The sequence below is a fragment of the Egretta garzetta genome, unplaced genomic scaffold, assembly GCF_000687185.1.
Source record: "Egretta garzetta isolate BGI_Z169 unplaced genomic scaffold, ASM68718v1 scaffold55, whole genome shotgun sequence".
In the NCBI taxonomy this organism is placed as follows: domain Eukaryota; kingdom Metazoa; phylum Chordata; class Aves; order Pelecaniformes; family Ardeidae; genus Egretta; species Egretta garzetta.
The window spans coordinates 310428-330430 of record NW_009259863.1 but is presented as its reverse complement, the minus strand read 5'-3'; the positions used below and the strand labels follow the sequence as shown (position 1 = coordinate 330430).

Here is a 20003-nt window from a genome sequence, read left to right as displayed (position 1 = left end):
ATATACACATATAAAAACACATAGATCTAAGGAAAACATTTGTCACTGTATGTGTGACATGCTGTTGCAGCTTCAGCCATAAGAGGCTTCCTTTACACCAACATATTTTGTATAGCTGTACTTGTGTAAATCTACCATAACCATGTTCATTATTTTAGAGTGGCTATAGATAAAAGTCTATAGTTTGATACTCTGTATAAGTGGCTGAAAGCTGAGATTTGTAGATTAAAGGGTATGTAAAGTGAGCCTGTTTCTGTCCCATAGTGTGTATGTATCTCAAGTGATGTATTGAAGTTGCTGTGTTAGTATGTAATTCCAGTGAATGCTTTTTACACTAAATAAAACTCCCTGCAAACCAATAATGATTAAAGCTTTCATCTCAGTTTCAGTAATTTCAACATGAATATTCTTTACTGTTCTGCATCTTTTTCTGGCGGAAAGAGAATTTACAGTGGTTTTGATGCATATGTTTCATCGCATTTGCCATGAAACTTTTTATCTGTCTATTTCTATAGGTAAATTAATGTATATACACATATTTATGTGTGTGTATATATATATGAAGGAAAGAAAGAATACATTCTTTTAGAGCCTTAGAAGTAAATTAATTTGTGAGTGATGTTACTTGTAATTATAGATGGCAATTTAAGCGTAAAGGACATGGAACTTGATGAATATTACAAAAAAATGTTTTCCACCCAGTCTGTTCTTTAAACAATAGATATAGCTTTCATTAACCATGTTGTCAGGAGTTGTCTTTATATCTGCATGATGTAATTTAGTTTCACTTTTACTGGTTATTTCCAATTAGCTATTCTTAATCCAGACCGAATACTGTAACATATTTAATAGAATTTAAGACTTTTGAAGGTTAATATGCTTTCTACATTACTACAGAATGAATGGCAAATTTCACATGCTTTAAGTTACAGCTATAGCTATTTTGAATGCCAGCTTTCAGTCTGGATGCTCTTGGAAATCTTTCAATGTAGATGAATTCCAGGTTAATGGTAGGACATTCCTCCTCAGCTTTTTCATTGAACTGGCACTTCAGAAAAGCCCCTCGACCTTCACTATTCAGCAGCTTCAGATATACCTTGGCCATCTTTTTACTTGTGTCAGCTCAGCATGGAGCTCTGTGCTGGATAAGCACATGGGCCAAATCCTGCTTATCTTCCGTTTGATAGTTTTATTGGGCTTTAGCAGGGCTATTTGCAAAGTTTGTTAAAGAAAGAGCCCTGTTTCTGAGCCACGCACAAAAGTGACATTTCTGTGTATTTGCTTCCTAAAAGTGTGTATACCAGTGTACATACAAAAAATAAAAAGAAAGGACTTTATGGAAGTAAGATACTGCACATTAATAATACAGAGTTTGATTTAAGTGTTCAGTTAGATTCAGCCTTAGAATTTACCATGTTCCAGATTTTAGAACACTCTGCTTGTTTGCCTGAATACTTTGGTTCAGACTTAATCCCCTGTAATGCTGCTTAATTTTCAACCTTTTTGTTTTCCAAAATATAACTATTGCTTACGTTGTTTATTATATGATATGATTATATCTTTGTTAATCCACATTTTGAAATTACTGTTCACTAAGTAACAATAGATTATTGTCAAGGTAATCAGGCATTTATGCTTTATTGTCTCATGTTCATTAATGGGGGAAAAAGAGATTTTTAATACTTTTGCCAGAAATACAAAAAAATCTTAGAACAGATGTTATTGCTTTATAGAGTATTATAGATGGAAAGAGCTTCATAAGATTTTAGTGGTTTTCCTCTGTTTATATTGTTCATGTGAGCTTTAATCATGAACAGCTGAATTAGAATCTGATAAAATTTATATCTACTTGCGTTACTAGAAGTGTAGTGTGAAATCTGAAATATAATTGCTTATTTAGATTTTATAATTTGGTTTATTGCTGGGTTTCATATACTAAAGAAACAAAAAGAATAATTCCTGTTAATATTACTATCATGATAGTTTGTTCAGATTCATTTTTCTTTGATAGAATTTTATGGTAGATACTAAACTCTATTCTCTTGAAGGTGCTGTGTGTCCTTTAATGAAAACAGTCGTCCATCATCTCAAACAAATCAACAGAGACAGTCTTGGTATTTCAGGTAAATGACTGCATTAATGTGGATGTCTAAATTAATTGACTAGCCATGGATGTAATTGTAGTCTGACTGAAGATGGCTTTAAAACTGAAAGGACAGTACAGAATGCAACCCCCATGCTCCAAAAGCTGCCGTTGTTTTTAGGAAGGTGGGGTTAAAATCAGAATGTGTTCTTCTTGGGATGTATTGGTTCAAGTTCTGCAGCCACACTCGTTTCCGTTGTTTTTCCCAAATATCCTTCATTCTTATCAGTTCAGATGGTAAAAGGAAATAACAAATGCATTTCTTAATGCAAAGTCATCTACTGAGTGAATTTTGCACTGATAGTTTCTCTGTTGGTAAAATGAACATTGCAAGTTTCTCTGACTTAAAGGTTTTCAAATTAGCTTGTCAGTCTGTACCCTAGAAAGTCACCAAGCATGCTAAAAGTCAGTATTTACCTCCATTTTTTTAAATTCCATTAAATAAACTAAATCATTGTATCTTATTTCACAGGGTTTGATCTGGCAGAAAGCTTTTCTTTGAGGCAAACATCTTGTGGAGGGGAAAAGATCTGTTTTAAACTGGGAAGTGCACCTCTCGTCAGAGACACAAAGTAAGTAAGGTACTACTTTCATCCTAAGTCTTTAAAAGCCAGAGCTCAGTCTGAATGCTACTAATGAACTGAAACACTGAGCCGTGTGTCCAAAGGATGCCACAGAAAGATAAGTATGTCTATTTTCAGGTGTTTTCATATGTAACAGTTTTTTCTTTGGGAAGCAGTTTGATTCGGGTGTGTTTTTCTTCTGGAATCTGGAAGTATGTAGGTAGAAAGTTAATTGTGAATATCTTTTTCTCAAATCATGCTTCTGGTACTGAAAACTGTACTGTTTATACATTAATATTTCTAAAACAAAGGGAACAAAGAACTTTCATGGTATGACAAGAAATGTTATACTAATCTTCCATCAGTAAAACTGTCTGTCCTCTCTCTCATTACTGCTGGCAGGATTAAAAGGAGAGTCACCATTTCCTTAAACGCTCTATTTTCATTATTATTTTTTTTTCCAGTGGAATTGGTGTCTTGCCTGTGAGCAGCAGCAGAATGGTGGGTACTCAATGTAGAGGTGAAACTAGGCGGCATCCTCTTCTGAGACAGGGTGGGATAAAAGACAGAGACTGCATGAAAAATCAAAAGGAAGGTGAAAGAGAGTAAGGCACAATGGGATTGGATGGGTTTAAGTTTGCACGGGGACAAGGAAATGGTAAGAAGCAGTTAGGAATGTAGTTTCAAGTTCCCCATGCTCAGTGGAGAGAGAGGGATCATCTCAGAGCTTCTTGGTTGAGATGTGCTCTGAGTCACGGGACTGTGTTTTCTGTACAGTGTGTTCCTGTAATGACGAGGGAAGCAACTGTATTCCCATGTCTTCAGGATGGGTATTCTCTGTTGCAAGAGGTCTGGCTCCAGCTTGCCTAGGAAAAAATACACCCAGCCCTCGGACTTCCCCTTTGCTTGGATCCTGGGCAAGGCAGAGGGGCTGTGGGTAGCATGAGGCCAGGGGAGAGGGAGAAGAGAGGAATCAGAGGCACCCAGACACAAAACAAACTGATCTTTGGGAGAAAAGTCTGATTGATGATTAAAGAAATAGACTCTAAAGATTCTAGATTACTCAATAGAATCTAAGTTTTTCTGAGGTATTAGATACTGTAAATGCTAAATTTTTATGCTTGCATAATTCTGCGAAGTTAAAGTAATCACTGTGTTATTTAAATACCTTGGACGCTAGCTGTTGAAGGAAAAATTACTAGATAAAATTACTTGATGCAGAGAGTGCTCAATTTTTATTTCAGCCTTCCCAGTATTATCAAGATTGTCTTTAGAAGAGGAACAGGTAAAATTATGTACCACCCATACATGTCTTTACTAAAAATGAATTTTGAAAGCTTGTCAGTAGGAAACTTTTAAAAAAACCCAAAACATTATTTTTCAGATTTTTACAGATTTTTTTTTTTCCAGTGGATGGGAATTTGAGAGAAACTTGAGAGTACAGAAGAGTAGAAAATCAAGGCAGTAACAAAAAATGTGGGGCAATTTTCCTGTAGGAACAAGAAGCTAAGTAGCACTTTGTGTGCAGTGAAATCTGTGTTGCAAGCTGACTTACTTTATTCTGAAACTGTAAGAAAATCAATGGCAAAAATTGAGTGAGAGGAGCTAGAAATTGGAAAAGGGTGAATTATTTAAAATTCCTATTACATTGAGGGAAAATTTGTGATTTGAAAGGATTGATTTCTAAGAATTCGGTGGTTTTGGAAGGGGTCTTTGACAGGTGATGTTGAGGTTGAAAAATGTGAAGCTTTTCCCCTAGCTTTTATTAGTAGGCCTGAATACTAATGTCTGTGTTTTATTTTCTTCTTTAAAATGTTTTATTAGTGAAGGCAGTGAAAATGGGCAATTCACATCAAGGCTGGTAGCTGTGGCTTAGCAAAGCCTTAACTCTTAGCGGTAGCAAGGAAAATACTCGAGAAAGCAAAAAAACTTTTTGTTTTTTTTTTTAATTTTAATTTCTTTATGGAGTGGGAGAGAAATCTAACAGATTTTTTCTTTTTTTTTTTTTTCCTAAATTTCATCTGTTCAGCTTTTTGGAGGGAGGATGACTTTGAGACAAAAATGGCTAGTTTTTCTTAATTTTCGGTGTAACTTGGGCAGAGGATAAAGAATTTCAGTAAAGGGTAAGCATGGAAGGCAAGTGGTTTGGCTTTAATGGTTTCTTGCTTCTCGCATACCTTTCTCTCCCTGTTGTTTTTTTCTGTGTATCCTCATTAAAGAAAAACTAAATAGAAAATCTTTCCAGTTTCCCCTAAAAACATGGATATCTAATGGATGAAACCTTGAGCTGGATGAAGCAACTGAGATGATTATTAATATAATGCATAACAGTACTAATGTATGAATATTGTTAGGCTGAAAATTCATATTACATTATTGATGTTAATAAGGTACAAGATAAGCTTCTCAGTCAGCTTGCCTTGGAAGTAAATAGTACCTCTTACATTTATCTTCCTGAACAAAAAAAAAGGATTAAAAGTGTTTTCAATAACATTCAAGTATTGCAGAATTTCCACTAGATCCTAGTTCTTCATGGCAATAGTCTTGCTCATGCTTTTTTAACCTTTCTTTACAGAGAAATACACGTCATAATTAAGAATAGAATTTACTTTTTTATTCAATATGTTGAATAAACATATCATCTGAAACACTTTAGACAAGATCTTTGAAAATGACTTGTTTAAAGTGTTTTTGATACTCTTCTGAACTTCTGAGTTGTTTTTTAAAAATAAGGGCAGAGGGCAGTTAGGAGCACAAAGTCAGATTTTGACATGATAGGTTTACAGTGAAGGATAGTCAGGAACTCAGATGTCCATCATAATAACCTTATAATTTACTTTATCTCAGATATCCATGTACAATCTTTATTGTTTTTATTTCAATCTCCTTCTCTTACATCATGTCAGATTATGTGGTTCCAGACCCCTTGAGTTATTAGGCGCACAGAGGTTTTTATGATCGTTCTGCCTCAGAAAATATTTTAGTAGACGTGGTGTGCAGTAAGCAGCAGAACAGTGTTTGTTATCCGTCCTGCAGGAAACTGAGAGTATCTGATTAAGCTGACTAGCAAGTATCAAGTAACTTGGCACATCTCCTCTTGCATTTCATTCATTCAGTTGTAGTGTGGGTAATAGAAAGCTATGCTGTGCCATTTTTCTTGTGTGATGCCATTTTGTTTTTTTTCAATGGACCTGGAGTAGTGTTGCACCTATTTATATGTTGTAATTAATTTACAATGCAGTGTTAGCTTGGGAAATCGATTATATCTATTTATGTTGGATTTGAGTTATCTCTTTATCTCTTTCTGTGAGGGAATTCTGTATGTACTTTGTCTTGTAATAGGAGATGGATAGCTTTTCTTATGCTCTGTGTAAATGACTATTAAATATTGATTTAATTCTAGTAAGATTTTCAGGATTAAATAGTGATTTTAAAATTAAAATACTATGAGTTACTTATTGCATTTCTTACGTGGATATTAATAGAAGTTATTCCTGAGTAAAGTAGTATAACTGAGCCTTTGAATCCTGAAGAAATTCAGTCACAGTAAAATACCGTTATGCAGACAATCTAATTATATAGTCATAATAATAGTAATTGTATAATATTATAATTTTACTTCAATAAATACATTATGGAATCGTATTTCACTCTCTAGAGTTTAACATACACTGCCTATGCAGTGTATTCCAGTTTGGCATACAGCTTGCTCAACAAAAGCAGCACAGGGCTCTGTGCCGATAGCAACTCCTTTAGATCTGCCAGCAGTAATCAGTACTCCTGAACATGAGGCCTTTTAGGCTAATCTTTGTTCTTTAGTTGCCTTAGAGTAAATAGCACTGTGATGAAATAATTTCACTGTCCTGCTCTAAAGATGCATCGTATGTCAGTTGAGTTGTTCCTCATTCTCGCTTTTCTGGGCTGCTGGTGGGCCATTTTTTTCTTCTCTGAAAGCGCTAGTAAAGGAGATAGTAAGTTGATTTCAGCTGAGTTTCAGAATGTTTTTGAAATGGATGTTTATGATTAACGAATCTTCATGGCACAGTCATGGCTGTCTTATTTTGTCGTTTGTTTGGCTTGACAAACAATATTAATTTACTGAGGAGATTATCGTAGCTGGATGTTAAATGATTTCAGAGTTACAGCAGTTGGGATTACTCTCACGACTTTTTTAGGAATTCTTCCCCTTTCAGTGTGAGATACTGCAAAAGAGCTTGGATTTTTACTGTATTTGGACTACGGAGCTCCATCAGCAGTGTTGTCACTCACTGCTGCCAGAAGGGCTGTGGCTGTGGCTTGGGCCATATTTCAGAGAAAGTGTTTCACCTCCTTGTGATGTCTAGTTACTGGATGCAGAAATACTGTCCCCACTTCTGTCAGTGTATTCCAGGCTGGAGGAGTCTTTCTGCTAAGAATAGAAATCAATGATGAAAGCATATTTATGTGGTGTTTTTGGTTTGTTTTTAATGCCAACCTTTTTAATCACACAAAAATGCATGGGGAATTGCATTTCCTAGAGCACAGCTTGCATCAAGTGGCACAGTTTCTGTGGTCATTGCTAGAAGCCTTTTCGTAGCTAGCACTTTGCTCCCCAAATGCGCCTATCTCTGGGTGGCTTTGCAACCATTTCCTTTGCCATGTGTTCTCTGGTTGTATCTGCTGAGACTTCCTTCTTCACCAAAATAATAAATACAGAGTTCCTTGCATATGACTTCAGCTGTCAGTGAATGTCCACGTGGGCATGATTTTTGATTAGTTTTGCACATGGCATGTGTTTTGGGCAATGGAGTCAGGTTCAGCAGCCTTCTTGAAAAGTCTTATTAAGATATATATTAAGAAGTAGCATTCTTATTTCTTAAATACAGTACAGAATGGGTAGATGTGAAAATCATCAGTTTCCAAAAGGTTTCATCGAAAACTTTCAAAACATCTACTTCAAATGACAATGAGGTGGCACCCCTGTTTGGAGGCAGTAGTTACAGTTATGCTAACCAGCTTTTATCTGTGCTTACTCAAAGTCCTGCTAGCCTTTGGTCTATTAAAATATTAGATAGTTATGTAAGAAACCACCTCTCCCTTCCTATATTGCGTATTTATTTGAGGTCATTTGAGCTGTTGGAGCCAACAATTCTAAGACTGAAATGTCTGGTATTTTGGTTGCAGGGTATTTTCAAGAAAAGGGCCTTGTCTCTGGAATTTGCTTCCTGAGTGTGGGAGCCTGAATTTAGTACAAATCCTCATGCTTTCTTCAGGTCTTCCAAAGTAGTGGATCAGAAGCTGCAGTGGTACAATCTTTCTTTTTCCGATTCTGGTTGAAAGGTTCTGAAATTGTGTACTTTGTGTTTATTTCCAGAAACTTGAAAACTTACTGCATTTTATAAATTAAAAAGAAGGATAATACAGGGATTACTGTTGAAAGAACAAATTGGAGCTGTACCTACCATGTAAATACCAATTATTTAATTTCATAACTCAGGAGAAAACTGGGGCCTCTTACCATGAAAAATGATAGGACAATGCCTCTTTTAAAGAATGAACATGTGAATGTCTCTTTCTGCATATTTGGGCTTGTTTCTACCTGACAACTTACAAGAAATACACCAAGATCTTTTTATAAAATTTAAAATTCAGGCATTAATGGATTTTAGTTGCTATATTGGGCTTGAAACATCCTGTAATTTAACATGCAATTTACTATGTGGAAAGAATTGGGAAAGCAAAATTAGTGACAGAGAGGTGGAAGAGGGGAAGAGTATATATGAAAATGTATAGTACTTAACATTGAAAGCAGACTGTGAGGGAACAGAGAAACTATTTTAATTATGCCACTGACTGTAACAAATCTGAATTCTTTGATCTGTAGTGTGTTCCCCCGACAGTACAGCATTTAGTGTGGTCACGTCATACCAGTTGAATTGATAAGACAATGTTGGATGAAGCAGACTGTTTCTTTTCCTTTTTTTCCCTAGTAATGTTGTTCTTACTGTAAAGCACTTGAAGATAAAGGGAAGGAGCTTTTGGAGATGTGTACTTTAAGGGCACTGGTCCACGGGAAGAGTGTGCAGGAGATGAGCAGTGTTTGTGTGGATCCCCCATGTGCCTTGGTTCAGGATGAAACTTAAAGCAGGCAATAAGCAAATCACAGAAGCACTGGATGAACAAATAGTAAAGGCAGTTTACTTTCTCTACTTAAAAAGCCTTCCTTAATTTGAAAAACATGTATTTCAGTTCAGATGAGTATTATTTTTTCCTGCTGCCTTTGTTTTAAAGGAGAAATCTGTCCAGACAAGATTATCATTAGGAAGAAAATAAAATTAGGAGTTTACCTTCCCAGCACTCCTCTCCAGCCTTCAGCCTTATCTCAATTCCCCCACATCAGCATCAGCATCTCTGGTCAGCGAGGCCAGTGGCTGATCCCCATGGCTGTGTGATCTCCAGCAGTCACAGTGGGGAAGGAGAAAGAACGCACTGCTGGGGTTGGGGGCAGCCTGCTATTAGCTTGCCTGAAATTGCACCTTCTGTTTAATGGTTAAGCTGCCCTGTGGAAAACACTTTTGTTGTTCTGATTAAAACAACAGCATCTGCAATATCTAAGCAATTTCACTTTTGCTATATACTCCTCTATAGAATTCCTTTTTATTTTCATCCGATATGGATCCCCAAACTATTTTTCCATTTTCTTACTGGATAAGATAGCAAAACTTAAAACACGTACGGTCATAGATACCACAGTTGCTAGACTGTTATTGTGTTTATTAGATTTCTAGATTCAGCGCGAGCGATTTACCTGGACACTTCGCTATGGCCCTTGCTCAAAAAATTGGACACAGATTCTGACATAGGTTGTTCAGTTTACTGGTATGTTAGCTGAAGAGAGCCTTAAGTGATGCCAGACTGTGGGGAACTTTCACAAGAGTTGACATGTCTCTTACTCCCTGCCAAACATGCTGACTTTTAAAATCTTTGTAACATTGTTTTGTTTTTTCTTGGCAACTTTTTTGAAGAAAAAAGTCCCACAAAAGTGAGTACAAGATAGTACTATAAATCAGTAAGGAGGATGCAGATCTAAGTCTGTAGCAAGACCTATGTTTGATAAGAATGCTAGTCAGAATAATCTTAGAATAAAAATACAGTTGCCAAGTTAATACAGGTGAAGTTTCTTAGAAATCCAGAGTAAATATGGGTATATACAGCAATGCTATATGCAACCATGCAGAATTCAATGAAATTTGCTGGATATAATGCATGCAGCTGAGGGTAGACTGCAGGCCTCGCGTTCTAGTATAAATTTAGAGATGGAAAGATCATTTATCAGTTTTGCTGATTGGGCTAAGAGGATTCAAGTGTCTTTGTAAAATGCATATAATTTCTCCAGCTGAAGCAGTGGTGCCATGTGCTTCAGAAGTCATTTATCAGCAGACTGAACCCACCCTGTAATAAATCAGGGTTTTTTTTCCCAGCTTTTGTGGTTTAACCCTTTGAAATGTAGTTTGCACCTAGCTATGCTGTCAGGTATTCCTCCTCTTAACTGAAGTTGTACCTACAAAAAGATGTTTGTGCTGATACTTCTGTGTCTACACTGGGGCTTTGTTGTTTAAAGGTGTCATAGAGATAATCATTATCTTTCTCCACCTTGCCTCTGATTTTTTCATTTTTTTTATCTAAAAATAGTTCATGGGCTCTCTCACAGTGAAACTGCCTGGTGCTTTTTTCATTACACTAAATTTCATTTATTTTCAGTTGGTTGTGAAAGCTTTTTGGCCTCTAGGATTTATCTGTGGTTAGCTCTTTGCAGTTTTTATCATAATGTCATGAAACATTTTTTATTTATGGGGATAAATTGCCAAATTTTAAAAAATGCTTGTTTAATTTTGCATGAACAGTACAGTTCGTGCCCTGGATTTTTCACTTGGAGTTCTGGGTATTAACTTGATTTCAGTCATAAGTGTACAGAGTTTGCTGATTGCAGCCTTCGCTCAAGTGAATATTTTTCATGTCACAAACTCATTTCAAAACTTGGAATGATTTATTAAACTTCAACATGAAGAACAGTCTGTAATCTACAGAAACTAAGTCCTGATGTACAGATATTGGTGTATTAACAGAACCATGTGCAAGAGATCATGTTATTTTTGGATTTAGTCAATGTGACTTAGTATCAGAATCTCAGAATTCTATTAAAAAAATAAATCCTAAAAATACTCTGGGATTGAGCATGACAATACAGGCCTCGAATAACTTGTTGACAGTTCCTAATACGGCATTAGGCTTTTAATTGTCATGTGGAAATTTATGTATCTTTTATTTTAGGGATTAGGCTGCTGCTTATCACTACACCCATAATAGCAATGTTAATGTTGAAGTCCTTGATAAACTTTGATTTATCTCTTTTACTCAGTTTTCTCTGTGAACTCTGCTGAGAATTTAGTAAGAAATGTCTATGTTCATAATCTATGGTGAGCAGTGTTGATTACTCAAATACTGTTTAATGCATACCCCATAAAATAATAACAGCTATTTTATGGCTAAGGAACATGAGGTTTGCTGTGGACTGCTCCTGAGAAGTAACAACACAGATAGTGTCATCAAGGTGCTATGACTCCACACACCTTATTTTTTATCTTACTGGATCTGTCTCTGAGCAGTTCAGAATGTTAGATGACTACCAGTTTAAATTAATCTATGAAACTAAACTATGTTCATTCATTTTATAAGTAAAGGTGTTATTTAGAAACAAAGTGTTTTGGGAAGGGAGTCTTCTGGTGCAGTAGGTTTTTGGTTTTTTTCTTTAAATATCTCCTGTGAAATTAAGTCACTGAGAATTGACAATGTTTAACATACATAGAATCATAGAATGTTTTGGGTTGGAAGGGACCCCCTAGAGGTCATCTAGTCCAACCCCCCTGCAGGAGCAGGGACACCGCTAACTAGATCAGGTTGCTCAGAGCCCCGTCCAACCTGGCCTTGAATGCTTCCAGGGATGGGGCCTCCACTACCTCTCTGGGCAACCTGTTCCAGTGTTTCACCACCCTCATTGTAAAGAATTTCTTCCTTGTATCCAGTCTAAACCTACCCTGGTTTAGTTTAAAACCATTACCCCTTGACATTCCATTCCTATATGAACTGCGGACAATGTGTGATAAGGTCAGTAACTCACAAGAATAATCATAGAGACAGAGACATCGGAAGATAATGTACCACGACAGGACCAAACATAGAAGGTAAGCTGTAGCAGTAGTTTAGAAATAAAACTGTAAATGATGAATGTCTGAAAATGTTAGATGCAAGAAATGCCATCAGAGGTCTGCGTTTACTCAAAAAGGAGCATAGACTTTGAAACGATTTCTTCTTTTTTATAGGTTACTTTCCTTTCCGCAGGAGTTCCTTGAAATTTAGGAAGTGATAAATGATTGTATTGCTGTTAGTATGTGGAGACAGATACGCTACACTACCAGGAAATTACATAAGCTTAGGATTGGTTTGTTGTGAAAGTGTTAGGAGCACTAAAAAAACACTTTGTGATTCAAGATAGCTGATATGATTTCATGGAGAGGAAAGTCATGACTCATTAACCGGTTAGAGTTCTTGAAAGATTGAAGAGTTATAACACAGCCTGGCTTCATTGCTCTCTTTAAAGACTGGTTAGCACTACTAATATGAATCCATATTATGCCTAAGATTACATTTTTTACAGCATCATAACTTTTGTTATCACAATTAAATGTCATCTCTTTAAACAGCTAATGTTGGATTGATGTTGTTCTCGTACACAAGTAAGTGTGTACTCCTATCCAACTGGCTCTATAGGTGGCCCTGCCTGAACAGGGAGAGTTGGACCAGGTGAATTCCAGAAGTCCCTTCCGACCTCAGCCATTCTGGGATTCTGCAATTCTATTACAGACCATACTGTTAACAGATTTTCTTCCTTAAGAATATAGATTCCCATAATATTGGGTACTTAATTCCATTGTCAACCAAGTAATGTATAGGGTAAGAGCGAATTCATCAAAATGCTGCTTTTGTCATATGACGGTGGGGGAACTAGGTATTTCCTTTTAAAACTTCCAAAATATTTCTTGCATCTCATTGCATGCTTAAATGTTACAATTTTATATGATGCAAAATATTGGTGATATTAGTGATATTTTGTTTACTATCATAATTTTTCCACACTTCACTACTAGCCTGAGGTTTGTAGTACGTAATACAATGTTCTTAGACTTTTCATCAGCAGTAAAGATTTCAATCTCAGCCTTACTGTTGAAAAATAAGATAACTGTTCATTCTGGTTCTGTTACTTTTGCGTAGAAGTTACACAGAGGATTTAACCTCAGATTAAGTTATAGCTGATGCATTGTTTTAATGCAAAGTTTTTGTACTGTGGAGCCTTTGCTGTTTTGAGAAAAGTTTGTAAACTCCCAGTGTATCAAGCTTCCTTGTTTGGATATAAGGTATCTGGCCTGTTTCCCCAGCTTGAGAAGGACACCTAGTAATATCCAGTGTTTCTTCAAGTTGGGTATGGCAAGTTCTTTTGACGTGAAGCTTAGCGAAAATCTAAATAAAATGTTCATTGACTTATCCAAAAGTAGCACTGCTTGAAGCCTCCTTTTTACACCCCTGCCTTGGGCCTAATGCAAGACCCTATATCTCTTTACAAACTTTTTTTGGTTTCCCTCCCAGCCCTTTAAAGGGAATACCTGGCCATTTCCCAGCTGGGTCTGATAGTAACAAGGTTAGCAAGTCACGGGTCCTTGGCCCATCCTGTTAAACATAGTTATGACTCAGCAGATAGCAATGCAATGTTGATATTTTTGAGCTTGATATATTTTAACTCTGTTTAATCTGTAACTTACCAAAAACCTCATTCTTACAGAAAGTATGAGATGCAGGCTAAGCTGTATGTACCTTTTTTTTTTTTTTTTTTAAACCTTACTTTACTTAGACAACTCATTTCTAAGTCCTGAGACTTCAGAAAAGTGATAACTTCCAGTTTTGGAAAATGCTATTAAGTCTATATGATGCAAATGATTTTTTTAATCTTTTATGTTCCATATTCATTCACTTAGAATTCATTAATGTTAACAGTTTTTACAAACTGTAAAAGAGCACGTTATTTATCTAATTATCCTTCAAATTGTAAGCAGAACACTAGGCTTAAATATCTGTAGACTAGTCATGCTGTGTGTAGGGGGTGTTAAAGCAAAAGCATGTTCTCTCTCTCTAGCTTCACTCTTGCAGCTGACAGAGCTACTTATTTCAGGTCAGACCCTGGTATCTGGTATCATTAACCTTCTTTCCTACACTGGTCTCTTCTGTTGGTAACTTAACCTCCACTGCTTATACCTTCTTTTTTTTGGGGACATCAGTTGGAACCAAGATGGGTAGATATATCCATCTATAACAGTGATGTAGGCTGTAGCACCTTTGGTGTTGCCTGTGCCTTTTTTCTTAAGCACTTTTTAGCATGGCCTGCTTGTGACTTTAGCTTGGTATGAATTTATTTATAGGCAGTCCTGCATGCTGAGGAGGAGGAGCCTAGTTATCCAGGCAATTATTTGAGGATGTTGGGAGAAAAGCATCCCTTACTTTGGTTCAGGGGCACTCCATAGAGCAGTCCTTCTAGCTCTCCCTTTCCACTGCCAGCCATGCTGTTATGTTCACTGTGAGCACTCAGCATTTTCATTAAAGGGATGCTGGCCTGTGAGATGGTTTGCCTTTTGCCATCAGCCAGGGTTGTCTAGGACCTGGCAGAATGAATCAGGGAAGGAAGGTGGGAGTCTGTTCCAAGTGTAATCAACAGTTCACTTTGCTAGCACTTGTTCCATGGATTAATTGTAAAAAGCTACCAAAAGTTTGGGATGGGCGTGAGGGGAGGCTAAACAGGAAGAAATTCAGGGTGCTAAGGAACTAACACATTTAGGTGGGGTAACACAATGTCATTCAGAAATACACAAGGTAGCTCTCACAAGACCAGCATGAGAAGTAGGAGGGTGTTTCTCAGCTTGCAGCTCTGCTGGAGCTGATTAGCCCTCTTGTGTACCAAACTAAAAAGACCATTATGTTCCTGGAATCAGCTAGTGTCTCTAGATACCTGTACAAATGTCTGTACAGTGCTGGTAAATTGGCTGTGAAAACCTCCAAGGAGAGCTGGATGTTTAGATTTTTTTCCTCCTCTACAGAAGATTATATAGTCCAAGAAAAAAGAAACTCCATTCCTGATTTCCTCCCTACTTTCCAAAGTATGAAGTGCATCATCTGTCTTCAGACTGAATGATCATGGCCTCCGGTAGACAAATCCTCTATTGTCTGCATTTTCTTTGCTTTTCCAGACAACAGCAACTACTGAGATCTACAAATAATTAACACTCTACCATAGATCTTGCTTCAGGGTAGGAAGCCTGTAAAAATGTGTGCAGAGCAATTCTTGCTGCCAGTTGACTTTCGGAGGATATTTTTTTCTCTAACATCTTCAGAGGCTTTCTTGATCAGCTGAATAACTCCATTCCACTGCAGATAATCATATTTAGCATTAGAATTTAATATCTCATTGACTTCAGAGACTGCCAAATAACAGACTAATAACTAGACCTGGTTTTGTTCCATTTCTGGGAGCAAACTAGAAGGACCACATGAGTTATAGAGCTGCTCATAAAATGTCTAAATAAAGACATGGGTAGATGTTAAAAGAAGTGTGTAAATTTCTTTTAGAAGTATTTAAGTTCACATCTTCTTCTCTTGATGGTTGCCACACTTGAGAGGAGAAGAAAAAAAAAAAAAAAAAAAGTACCACAAATGGATTTTAGGATATTTACACAGGAAAATGGCCTTGGAGACTATGCAAAATTGCCAAAAAGTTTGATGACATTCTTGAATGACTTGAAGAAAATGTGTCTGCCATTCTTTTAAGCACATCTTAGCTTTAAATTTTGAACTAAGACTGTATCTTAGGAGACAATCACAAACCTAGCAAAGAAACAGACAGATCATCACACTTCTCTGGATTCTGCCATTAATCTCCAAAGACAAAATTTTGTACCATTTTGTGGATTGCTTGTGAGAAATGTGTCAGACCCTGACTAAGTTTTCTTAGAGAGACAATCAATTTACTAGTGTGGGTTTGAGTAAGGAAAAGCACTGAAGATTTCTGGGATGTTCATGCTCAACAATAAGACCAAGTGTGCAGGGAGGTTTCATTGGCTACAGTGAATCACAAGAGTAGAAACCTATTAGAAAAATGGGGATGAGGGGTGTGCATGTGTGTGATGTTCTACATTTAGCTACAGAAAGGAAAGGAGAATGAGGTATACATCTAGGAAGAGTATGATTCCAGGCAGGAGATGATGAAAGTTCAAAAGAGTTTATTTTCTTTAGTTTCAGTGTAGCTATGATAGAGAGATGGATGCTGGTACTGGAATGGGCTCTTCCTAACTGACATTTTTTAATTTTGATACATGAGCAGATATAGCACCCATGGAATGTGGAAAAATGCTCAATGAAAGGGCACTTAGTATCAGAAGCATCACTGTATTCACAAGACTATAAAATCAGTAGACTGAATGCTCCATGTGAGCAGGAGCAGATGGAACTGAAGGTATCAGTTACTGATGAATCAGTATCTGCCACAGAGGTGTTACCTGACTGCCACAGCTACTGAAAATATATATGGGAAGAGTCAGGCTGAAAAAAAAATGGGGCAACAGAGTCTGGTTTTGGTCCCTCTACCAGCAATGTTAGAAAGTGTCTGCATGTTTCTCAGTCAGTAAGTAATGCCAACACATGGAAAACCAATCTGGTTTGAGCAGCTTGAAGCAGAGGGACACCAGAAAGTGTTGCGCAATTGCGTGATTAGGAGAAAGCAGATGCAGAGGAAATGTTTTTCCCCTTTGTGAAAGAAGAGTTCCACATTTTTCTCATCTGTGTTCCCCATCTCAGACACCGACAGCAGTATGTTTCCTTGTTCTCTGGTCATCTCCAAAGGAAAAGAAACAGTCTGAATAAAAGACCTGTATGCAGTTTAAGACCCCAGTGAATCATATAGATAGACTTCAGTCTTTCTGAATCACAGCTAACCATGCATTAGATGTTGAGCTCAAAAGTGTCTGGAGGAATGTCTCAATGCCTGTATACTGCAAAAGCCACCCAAGTCTTTCTAGTAGCCTATACATGTCCTTTACTTGCTTTGTAAATAAAAAGGCAACTTACTGTAGTATATCCATTGTCTGGATCCACTCTGTTGCATTGTGATTTCTTGAGTCCATACTGGTGCAAGTGTGGAAGGATCCTTTGGAGTACTAGATTACTTTGAGTAAAGATCCTTGCTTTTGGTAGCCTTTGGTCTTTGCTAGGGTTATTTTTATTTTCCAGGTACAAGGAAACTTCACTGATTGCTCTGAGATCTATCTGGTTCATAAACCAAATATCTGAGTTCAGCAAGGCAAGTGTATAATTGTTTCAGAAGTGCCGAAAGTTGCCTTCCATGAGATAAGACTCCAAAAGCCTAAATGTTGACTTGAACTTTCTCAAAACTTTATCAGGCTGCAGAATTCTGCTTAGGAAAATGAGAAGAAAAATTGTTGCATTTCCAGTGTCTTTTATTATGTGTTACTACTTTTAAGTCTTTTGTTCTTATTGGTGCTGACTTTTTTTTTTTTCCAGAAAAGTTAAAATGCACAGAAATTGGCCAAACTTGGAAAGCAGACGTAGTTTTGTTAGCCTGACCTCTTTTAAAATCAATGGAAGACTGGCCTCTGACTTCATTAGGGCCAGGAGTTCACCAATAATTCCTGTAAATAAGGATACAGAAGCCTGCTGGAAACCATAGCGGAAAAGTACTCTGCTCTGGCATAACAGTTTTGGTATTTCTGTTTCTCTTTCAAACCAATCTTTTCTTAAATACCCTTTAAAATTTTGATAGTGATAACATTGACTTTCACAAAAAAAAAAAAATTCTAAACCACCTGTATATTAAAAGTGACAGCTAATCTATACCTGTTCAGTAAGTGAAAGCAGAGGCATGCTGAAGGATATGAAATATTAGGTAAATCCCTTTTCTCAGTGTTAAAATAATTTGCAGCTTTGCTTCCAGCGGTACAGTTTCTGAGTGGGTTGAGCTCTCCCTAAGTAATTAATAACTCTTAAGCTGTCGGAATAGTTTCCCTTGAGTTGCATCATATAATGTGTCATATGAAAACAACTTGAGGCCTAATGTAACATGAAACTGTATAGTGCATCTTAATGTGATTTGAGGAAGATGGATGGAAAGGAAATTATTTCTTATTCTGAGTAACAAACAGCTGTTCTTAACTTTTATTTGAAAAGAATTTAAAATACCCTTTCTAGGCAGAGATTGGTAAATTGTTCTAGTTAATTATTTCCCCTTCTCCCATTGTACCAGTCAAATTAGGCAAAAACCAAGAAACAAAAATATAGTAATTTGCTATGGAAATGTTGAGAATAATGTGGACATTTTTTGTACTTGGTCACCTGAGCTTTACTTTTTTATTCATAATGGATCTCAGTTTAAATCCCTTAGCAAACACAAAAAGGTTAAGATTTCAGTGTCTTTGTCAACATAGTACTAAATAAATCATTACCCACCATAGGAAAGTTGTTAAAACTAGCTCCTTGAGTCTGGTCACCAAATTATTGTAACATTGTCATGTTACAAGTGACATATACCAGGTAATGCTATATGTCAGCTGGAAAAGATATGTCTTGCCATAAACTCTAAACATCTCTCACTTCACTCTCAGGAAATGTAAGTTGGCTCATCTTTCTCTTCTTGGAAGATATTCAGCAAGCTGGGGGCTTCATTGATACTTGTAAATACGGAAGTTTGTCATATACTGTAGTGTATTCTCATTCGATATGGAACAATTAGAGTTCATAAGATTTAAAAATAGATGCTGCTTTTCCATTAGTGCTTTTTTTAAAAATAAAAACAAAAGGTAAATAAAGGATTGCCTTACTAAATTTGATATGGGTAACTCAATGCTGCTTTACAAAGATAGAACTAAAACTGTTTATAGCACACTGAATACACAGTTAATTCATTCATAATTACTTCTTTTAGCATAGTAGCACTAGGAGAACCAGCTGGTATCTGCACTTCAGAAATTTTCAGAACTTTTTTAGGAAACAAATGAATAAGCAAATATTTTGCCAAAAATCAGTTTATACTTGATCGTTACAAACAGTGGAAGGTATGCACAAAGTAAAGTTCATGTGAAATTCCTGTAACTGCTCTTCTAGTAACTTCATAATGTACAGTCTGTACCGTGCTTGGGCCACAGTACCTGTTTTTAGGAAAAATTATGGCTACATTTAATCCAGTACAAAAGAGGAGAATGTACCAAAAGCCTTTGCAATTCTGAGTGTATATATATGCTTTGACAGAGTGGCATATAGTTATTGCAAGAACGTCAGTGTGTATTTAATAACATTCTGGATGCATCTGCCTAACGCTTCAAGCTCTGGAACACTGAGATACCTGAATGTCTGGATTTGTAATATATGTGTGTGTGTATGTATCTATATGTGTGTGTGTGTATATATATATGTACAGTCTAAAACCTTTTATTGTTAGGGATTTTCCTGCTCGTTATCTTTGGTCTCCTCAATTTTCCAGCTGGCGCCTCTGTAATTTATAGTACACCTTAATCCAGCAGACTAGGGTGGTGTAAATTTAAGCCTGTATGTTCAGTTCATGTGCTTCAATTCCTGTTATTGTTTTCAGCAGTTTCCACCGAGGGTGTGCTTCATTTTGAGAACACAGTGCTCCATTCATCAACTTTAATTTTTTATTATATACTACTGACAATATGGACAGAGGGAGAAAATCAAACTGTCTAAATTCCACCTAAAGTATAATTTAGTCAGACTTTGGGCGCCTGAGTCTCAGAGAATGATTCAAATCGCCTGCTCTCAAGCACCACCTAACCCCTGGTGGGACCTAAAATGAATCATTTTGGACAACAGATTTCCCCCAGCGTCTGGGCATAAGTTCCAGGGAAGCTGAGAAGCACCGTGGTTTAAGCAGCCAGGCATGTAACTCCCACCCAAGTTTCACTGTGACTCAGAGATGTATATAGAGATGCCTGTGTCCCCAGAGGTGCCTAATCCATTGACTGTGCTTCATTCGCACATAATAATCTTGGACAGCATTTAATTCAACACAAACCACAGCAGTCATGAGCATTGTCAGTGTAGAAGGCGGGGAGAGGGCCTTTTCAATAGCCTTAAAGTTAGAGCAGTCATCCAGGAAGGATATCTGGTTTGGGTTGTCCTAAGCTAAGGAA

General features: G+C 36.8%; 1 protein-coding gene across 1 annotated transcript in view; it reads left to right on the top strand.

Annotated features, from left to right (window-relative positions):
* Positions 1–20003, top strand: part of COL19A1 (collagen type XIX alpha 1 chain) — a 203997-nt gene that overhangs the window by 7017 nt on the left and 176977 nt on the right. Inside the window, exons 2-3 of the mRNA XM_035895611.1 lie at positions 2049–2123; positions 2616–2715. Of these exons, the coding sequence (XP_035751504.1) occupies positions 2049–2123; positions 2616–2715 (175 nt within the window). The remainder of the gene's footprint in view (positions 1–2048; positions 2124–2615; positions 2716–20003) is intronic.